This window comes from Triticum aestivum, chromosome 2B (genome assembly GCF_018294505.1).
Source record: "Triticum aestivum cultivar Chinese Spring chromosome 2B, IWGSC CS RefSeq v2.1, whole genome shotgun sequence".
Classification (NCBI taxonomy): domain Eukaryota; kingdom Viridiplantae; phylum Streptophyta; class Magnoliopsida; order Poales; family Poaceae; genus Triticum; species Triticum aestivum.
Genome location: NC_057798.1, coordinates 603,370,368 through 603,378,497, shown reverse-complemented (window position 1 = coordinate 603,378,497; position 8,130 = coordinate 603,370,368). Strand labels below are relative to the sequence as shown.

General features: G+C 49.4%; 1 protein-coding gene across 1 annotated transcript; it reads right to left on the bottom strand.

Moving 5' to 3' along the window:
* Window positions 1–3,176: 3,176 nt before the first annotated feature.
* On the bottom strand, window positions 3,177–5,605 carry LOC123041757 (xyloglucan galactosyltransferase XLT2-like). Its single transcript, XM_044464322.1, has 2 exons — window positions 4,057–5,605; window positions 3,177–3,822 (listed from the first exon to the last, which is right to left on the bottom strand). Exons 1-2 carry the CDS (start codon window positions 5,516–5,518, stop codon window positions 3,614–3,616), a joined length of 1,671 nt encoding a protein of 556 aa, XP_044320257.1. The 5' UTR covers window positions 5,519–5,605; the 3' UTR covers window positions 3,177–3,613.
* Window positions 5,606–8,130: the final 2,525 nt, after the last annotated feature.

The window sequence follows — 8,130 nt, the reverse complement described above, 5'->3', positions numbered from 1 at the left end:
TCATCAAATGACAACACATGTCTATGGTTAGGAAACATAACCATCTTTGATTAACGAGCTAGTCAAGTAGAGGCATACTAGGGACACTTTGTTTTGTCTATGTATTCACACATGTACTAAGTTTCCAGTTCATACAATTCTAGCACGAATAATAAACATTTATCATGATATAAGGAAATATAAATAACAACTTTATTATTGCCTCTAGGGCATATTTCCTTCAATGAGGCCTCGTGGCGGGTAGGCCTGTGGGGTCCTTCTAGGCCGAGCTCCCGAGGAACAGTGTTGATGACCAGCAAGAAGACGAGGAGCCTGCCTGGGTTCTCGAAGATCAACCAACTCCAAATCCAAATACGCCCGGGGTTACTTATGGTGTAGTACACCGGGGGTGGCTTCTCGGAGGGGAGCCCGACAACAGGATGCCATGGGGGCTAGGAGGCCCACCAGGGATCTAGCAATTAGAAGTAGCCTGGAGGATCAGATATGCATCAAAAGGCCATCTTGGTCCCAAGTCAATATGACGGCGGCCATATTGGATCTACCTCATTTAAAACCCTAGCCTCCATCACCTATATAAGTTGGGGGCTAAGGGGCTCTCATTGCCATCTACATTCGTAGAACCTTACTCTTGCTAGACTCATACTCCATCCCTAATTGTAACCCTCGCACGAGGTATCCCACCATGAGTACAAACACAAAGTAGGACGTGATACGTCTCCAACGTATCTATAATTTTTTATTGTTCCATGCTATTATATTACCTGTTTTGGATGTTTATGGGCTTTATTTTACACATTCATATCATTTTTGGGACTAACCTACTAACCGGAGGCCCAACCCGTATTGCTGTTTTTTTGCCTATTTTAGTATTTCGAAGAAAAGGAATATCAAACGGAGTCCAAACGGAATAAAACCTTCGGGAGCGTGATTATTGGAATGAACGTGATCCAGAGGACTTGGAGTGCAAGTCAAGAAGCAATCGAGGCGGCCAGGAGATAGGAGGGCGCGCCCTGTCTCCTGGGCCCCTCGAGCGGCCACCGACGCACTTCTTCCTCCTATATATACCTACGTACCCCGAAAACATCCAGGGAGCCAGCAAAGAAATATTTCCGCCACCATAACCTTCTGTATCCGCGAGATCCCATCTTGGAGCCATCGCCGGCGTTCTGCCGGAGGGGGAATCCACCATAGAGGGCTTCTACATCAACACCATAGCCTCTCCGATGAGTTGTGAGTAGTTTACCACAGACCTTCGGGTCCATAGTTATTAGCTAGATGGCTTCTTCTCTCTTTCTGGATCTCAATACAATGTTCTCCCCCTCTCTTGTGGAGATCTATTCGATGTAAACTCTTTTTGCGGTGTGTTTGTCGAGATCCGATGAATTGTGGGTTTATGATCAAGTTTATCTATGAGAAATAATTGAATCTTCTCTGAATTCTTTTATGTATGATTGAGTTATCTTTTCAAGTCTCTTCGAATTATCAGTTTGGTTTGGCCTACTAGATTGATCTTTCTTTCCATGGGAGAAGTGCTTAGCTTTGGGTTCAATCTTGCGGTGTCCTTACCCAGTGACAGAAAGGGTTGCAAGGCACGTATTGTATTGTTGCCATCGAGGATAAAAAGACGGGGTTTATATCATATTGCTTGAGTTTATCCCTCTACATCATGTCATCTTTCTTAATGCCTTACTCTGTTCTTATGAACTTAATACTCTATATGCATGCTGGATAGCGGTCGATGTGTGGAGTAATAGTAGTAGATGCAGGCAGGAGTCGGTCTACTTGTCACGAGCGTGATGCCTATATACATGATCATGCCTAGATAATCTCATAATTATTCGCTTTTCTATCAATTACTCGACAGTAATTTGTTCACCCACCGCAATACTTATGCTATCTTGAGAGAAGCCACTAGTGAAAACTATGGCCCCCGGGTCTATCTTTTATCATATAAGCTTTCAATCTACTATTATTTGCATCTTTACTTTTTACATATATCTTATAAAATATTAAAAATATATTTATCTTATCATACTATCTCTATCAGATCTCACTTTCGCAGGTGGCCGTGAAGGGATTGACAACCCCTTTATCGCGTTGATTGAGAGTTCTTTGTTTGTTTGTGTAGGTTCGTGGGACTTGTGAGGAGCCTCCTACTCGATTGATACCTTGGTTCTCAAAAACCGAGGGAAATACTTGCTACTGTGCTGCATCACCCTTTCCTCTTCAAGGAAAACCAACGCAAGCTCAAGACGTAGCAGGACGCAGGGTATTACTCCTTCCCGGGGGCCCGAACCTAGGTAAACTCTTCATGTGGCCTTCGATCTGGCACTTCTGGCCATGTTCGCTACCCTACTAAGGGTACCGACAGGTTTATGCACTATCAATGTATGACCGGCGGTCTCTCGACTTGTCCTCGTGGTTTGAGTCATTAATGTGTTTTAGGTGTTGCACTTTGTCTTTTGTTCAGATGTTGTCGTCAAGGGTCCCGTTGCGTTGTACACGTGTTGGTGATTGTGGTTGTTTTGTGTTGGTAGTGTTTGTTGGGCTGCATGTGCGGTTGTGGAGAATCATACTTTGTGAGCAGTTTGATCATTGTCTGATTATCGATTTTCGCTCGGTATTCCTTAAATTAACTGGATAATTCTCTTCTTCTTAATTAATCGACGAGGCAAATATTTTGCATTCATTTTGAAAAAAATCATGTGAACCAAACACTCATGTTCACAAAATTCTTACGTTTACGAGTTCTCTGTTTCATGCATACATTCCTATTTTGTTCTTGCACTTTTCTATTTCGGTGTTTTATGAACGCTGCACCAAAAAGAAGCAGTAAATCAGAGAGGTCCTAGAAAGTCAAATGCTCTGATAAACAAGTGCAGTCAACTTCTAGAGATGGTAAGGTTTTTCAAAAGGAGTTGGAGATAGTACTCCCTTCATTTTTATTACTTCGCATATTAGTTTTGACCTAAGTTAAACTTTTATAAAGTTTAACTAAATTTACCGAAAACGATCTAAACATTTACAACAACAAATATATATATGGTATGAAAACATATTGAATGATGATTACAATGGTATTGACTCGGTATTGTGATTGTTAATTGTTTTTTTATAAACTTGGTCAAAGTTTAGACAAAACTAATATGGGAAGTAAATAAAAACGGAGGGAGTAATACTATTATGTAACTGAGTATACTATTTCGAATTCAAAAAGGAAATTACCAGAGTATAATTTTCCTCAAGATGTGTGCTAAGTATAAAATTACATTACTGTCAGTCAGGTCCTGACCCCCACCGTCTAGAACCTGCAACGAATCAATCGCATGGTCAACTGCAATAAACACCGATGCATCGACCGTAGCACCGTCACAGTAAACTAATCTGTGAGAGCTAACCATTACTTAAACCATGGGCTAGCAGCAGTACAACCGATCGATGTGCTTACCACGCTGTATACTAGTGATCTGAACAGCCACTCCGCAAATCACCTCTCGCAGGTTTGACCCCAAGACTGCTCCACGATCCGAAATTTCGGGCCTCCAAGCATTTTTAAATGCATGCTTCAAGCCTTGTTCACCTGGTGATCGAAAACAAGTATTTTTGAACTCGGTCATGATGTTTGCAAGCTTTGGCGTCCTGATGCCGGTGCTGGGGGGATGACGGTTCTTATGTGTGGCCAAAACGCCCTCCTCGATCTATCCCGTGAGACGTATCGGCGGCGCCCCCGCCGGATCACCGGCCTATTGTTGCCGTTGGAAGCAGGAGGCGTCGTCGATGTGCCGTTGACGCGTCGAGCGGCCAGAGGAGCAGGAGGGCCGTCTGTAGAAGATTTGGAAAGGTGATGGTCAGTCGATCAATGGCAATGTTTTGAGAATGGGGCATGGAAATAGCTTGGACACAAAAGAAACAGAAATTGTACTTGGTAAAAACAATTTAAGAAGATAGTAACATTGATCGGCTCACAGTCATAGCCGCATAGGTAAATGAAGAAACAGAAGAAAACAAGAACATAGAAGGCGCAGGGTGAGAAGAGAACCGATCGAGGCCACGCACCTTTTTCACGCGCAATGCTCCGCCGGCGCCGGCGGAACCGCTTGACAACGCCACTCAGCGCCACATCCAGCGCGTCTTCCATGCCGTCGCCGAGCCCGTCGGACGACGAGCCGTACACCAGCCTGGGGATCATCTCCACAACTCGCTCCCGCATCCGCCGGACCCGCTGCTCGTTGAACCCCTGCAGAACATCCAGCACGCTCACGTTGCCCACACGCAGCGCCTGCCGGTCCATGAACACCGACCACTCCCTCTCCTTCCCCCGCTCGCCAACCGGCAGGAACCACGGGTACTGGTCGTACGCCGTCCTCCGCCAGAACAGCACCGGCACGGCCCCGGCCACCATGCAGTCGAACAGGGACCGCCGCGTGTAGCTATCCCCGCGCGGCTGCAGGCAGAACCTGGAATCGAGGAACAGGTTCATCACCGTCGTGGCATTGTCGTTGCACTTCGTGCCGCTGCAGTCCACGGAGCGGCAGTGCGCTCTCCCAGCGTCCTCGCACTCCTCCAACAGCACATCTCTGAAGTCGTCCTTAAACCCCGACCTCTGGGCGCCGGCGAACCCGAAGAGGTTGGTGCGGTTGAGGGACAGCACGTGCCGCTGCCACGCGCGCACGTCGGCAGCGGTGCGCGGGTGGAAGCCAGTCGGGTACGGGACGCCGACGTCCAGGGGGTCAAGCCGGTCGGCCTCGATGACGAGGCGGGTGACGTTGGCCATCCCGGGCCTGATCACGAAGTTGGTGCCCCAACCGTCGTCGTAGTACCGACGGAAGTCCCACGTGATGCGCCCGAGCGTGATGAAGTGATCACACCCGCCGGATTTCTTGAAGGACGTCTGGTTCGTGAGCCACTCGAGGAGCCGTGTGCCGGCGCGGTCACGGTCGGCAACGGTGGCGTTGAGGCCCCACAGGTGGCTGCCGACGTCGAGGCCGGCGTAGAACGGCACATAGAACGCGTCCGCGAGCGACGGGTCGATGGTGCGGCACCGGTGGGACAGGAGGCGGCGGTGGATGGTGACCTCCAGAGGGAACTGGTCGGTGTTGTACCAGCTGGGCATCGACGCGTTGGGCACGATGGCGGAGAAGGCCGGCACCGTGGCGGCCGGACGGCCCAAGCCGCCGTCGGTCAGATACGGGCAGAACGAGTACCACGGACAGAGGCGCTCGCAGTGCGTGACCAGGTCATGGTTGAACTCCAGCGGGAGGTCGTAGACGTAGATGATCCCGGCCTCGCACACGCCGGGCTCAACCTCGCCGTTAGCCCAGGTGCTGTTGCAACGTCCCGGGGGCGGGAGGAAGCGCGTGGTCGGGAATCTGTGGAGGTTCTTGAAGAGCATGAGCTGGACCGCTAGGAAAGCGACGGCCAGCACGGCGATTCGCAGCAGCGCCGAGGCCGCGGACGGCGTGGCTGTATTTACCGGGGATCCCGGCGGCGAGGGGGGCTTGGTCGGGGACTCCGGCATTGGGAGCACGCCAAGGAAGTGGGAGGGGGCACTGGTGCATGCGAGAGCTGGACTGTAACTAGGAGATCTAAGGTATCGGTTCTAACCTGAGCAAGACGCAAAAAGGGATAGGATTGGTGGAGCGGTGGAGGCAGGAATAGGTGCTGCTTAGCAGTGGGTCCAAAGCAACGTATCTGACCAGGTTATGCTGAAATGGTACGAAGAAGGAAGAGACAGAATGAGCAAGCCGGCAAGAGGCTTTTGGCGATCCATTATAGTAGGAGCATTTCGTACCACAAAGCCTTGCTTGTACATATTTTGATTCTTCAGAAGAAAGTACTACTAGTACTTCTCTTCATCGCGTACGATCCGGGACTATCACGCCATCGACTACATCAATCGTCCGGACATGCACATCACGCTGCACCCGGACGTATCCGAGAGATCCAGGACCAGTGGAAGATGTGCAGCGTCGATGCTGACACGTGCAGGGAGTATCACGCCATCGACTCGAAGGCGCTCAGTAGGTTGCATCGTTTTGGGGTATTTGCAAATGTGGCCGAGTTGTGTCTCGTTGAGTGAATACAAGCCAAAAATTATGTTTTGCATATAGTTTTGTAGTCTGCAGGGCATCACTGAGCAGTTTCATACGTAATGTTTGGTTGACAATTGTTATGTGCTACGGTTGTTAACGTACGAAACATGACGTTTGGTTATGCATGGTCTATGTTGTAGACATGTTTACCACACATTACACAACATGTGCAGTACCAAATAAACATTGTTTGAGTCCTATCTAGTAAACAAATGCAAGTTCATTCTAACTACTAAAATTATATTCCGGCGTGGCGTGTGACTTGGCGAATGCGGAGCAGCGGGCGGCATTGCGCCGCTCATATCGCGCATGTTGCCTTGCCGCCTGTTCCTCCTTGGACACGACGACCCTTGAGCCCTAGGGGCTGCCGCCACCGCCGCCTCCGAGGTAGTGGAGGATGCGGCCTAGCGCATTGGTGATCGAGGCCGCAGATCGTCCTTGACGGACTGCCCGCGGCGGTTGCGGCGGTGCGACGACGCAGGCCCATCAATACGGGCATAGCGGTTGTGCTATGTCTCCTTCATGCGGCGCCCGATTTGGACGGCGTGGTTTCATGACGGGGACGATGACTCCTCCTTGACACGGCATCTGATCTAGGCGCCGCCGTGATTGCGCGCGCGGGGGAGGGGGGGAGGGAGGGAGGCGAGCTCCTCCTTCACCCGCTAGAGAGGGGACAGTTGTTCTCGCTTCACGCGTTAGCGCAACGAGCCCATCTGATGGAGTGATCGCTCTCTCATGAGCTCCATCTGATGGATGAATTCATCGTCCGTCAGAGCGGCATCCGTGAGGAGGCATGACTGTTGATGTGGTTGCTACTCTTGCGGCGACGCCTAGTCCTTCTCGTCGTCGGAGGAGATGAAGATCTTAGCTCGTAGCTCGTGAGCTTAATGAGCACTCGATAGTTCGGCTCGTTAACCTCCTTGCCGGAGGAGCCGCCGCCGTGGATGCCGAGTGCTAAATCTGGCGGATCTCGGGTAGGGGGTCCCAGGTTGTGGATCTAGGGACAATGGTGAACAGGAGACAAAGGGCACGAGATTTCACCCAGGTTCGGGCCCTCTTGAAGAGGTAAAACCCTACGTCCTGCTTAATTATATTGACGATGGAGTATCGAGTATAGGTTGATCTACCTCGAGATCGTATGTTGTGTCCTAAACCCTAAGGCTGGTAATTGTGCTTGCGTCTGTATGGACTAAACCCACGGTTTATATAGGCACCGGGGTAGCATTTCACATAAAAAATTATGTTTTTATCATTTAACTACCCGAGGACGAGTAAGAATTAAGCTTGGGGATGCTTGATACGTCTCTAACGTATCTATAATTTTTGATTGTTCCATTCTATTATATTATCAGTTTTGGATATGTTATATGCATTGATATACTATTTCATATTATTTTGGGGATTAACTTATTAACCTAGAGCCCAGCGTCAGTTTCTATTTTTTCCTTGTTTTTGAGTTTCGCAGAAAAGGAATATCAAACGGAGTCCAAACGGAATAAAATTTTACGATGATTTTTTTGGACCAGAAGACACACGTAGGTCTTGGAGACCAAGGAAGAGGAGTCCCGAGGCGGCGTCGGGTCCAGGGCGCGCCCCGGGGGCTCTCCCTGCCTTGTGGGTCCCACGGGAGTCCTCCAACCCTAATCTTTGGCCTATAAATTCAGAAATACTCCCAAACCACCAGAAGCGTCCACCAAAATACTTTTCCGCCACCGTAACCTTATGTTCCCGTGAGATCCCATCTTGGGGCCTTTTCTGGAATCCTACCGGAGGGGGGTTCGATCACGGAGAGCATCTACATCAACTCTATTGCCCTTGCGATGAAGCATGAGTAGTTTACCTCAGACCTACGGGTCCATAGCTAGTAGCTAGATGGCTTCTTCCCTCTCTTTGATTCTCAATACCATGCTCTCCTTGATGTTCTTGGAGATCTATCTAATGAAATCTTCTTTTGCGGTGTGTTTGTCGAGGTCCGATGAATTGTGGATTCATGATCAGCTTATCTATGAATATTATTTGAATCTTCTCTAAATTTCTA

Coding starts and splice junctions, on each gene's coding strand:
- LOC123041757 (XM_044464322.1), bottom strand. CDS start 5,518: ATGCCGGAGTCCCCGACCAAGCCCCCCTCGCCGCCGGGATCCCCGGTA. Junction 3,823..4,056: donor GAGCATTGCGCGTGAAAAAG/GTGCGTGGCCTC, acceptor AATCTTCTACAG/ACGGCCCTCCTGCTCCTCTG.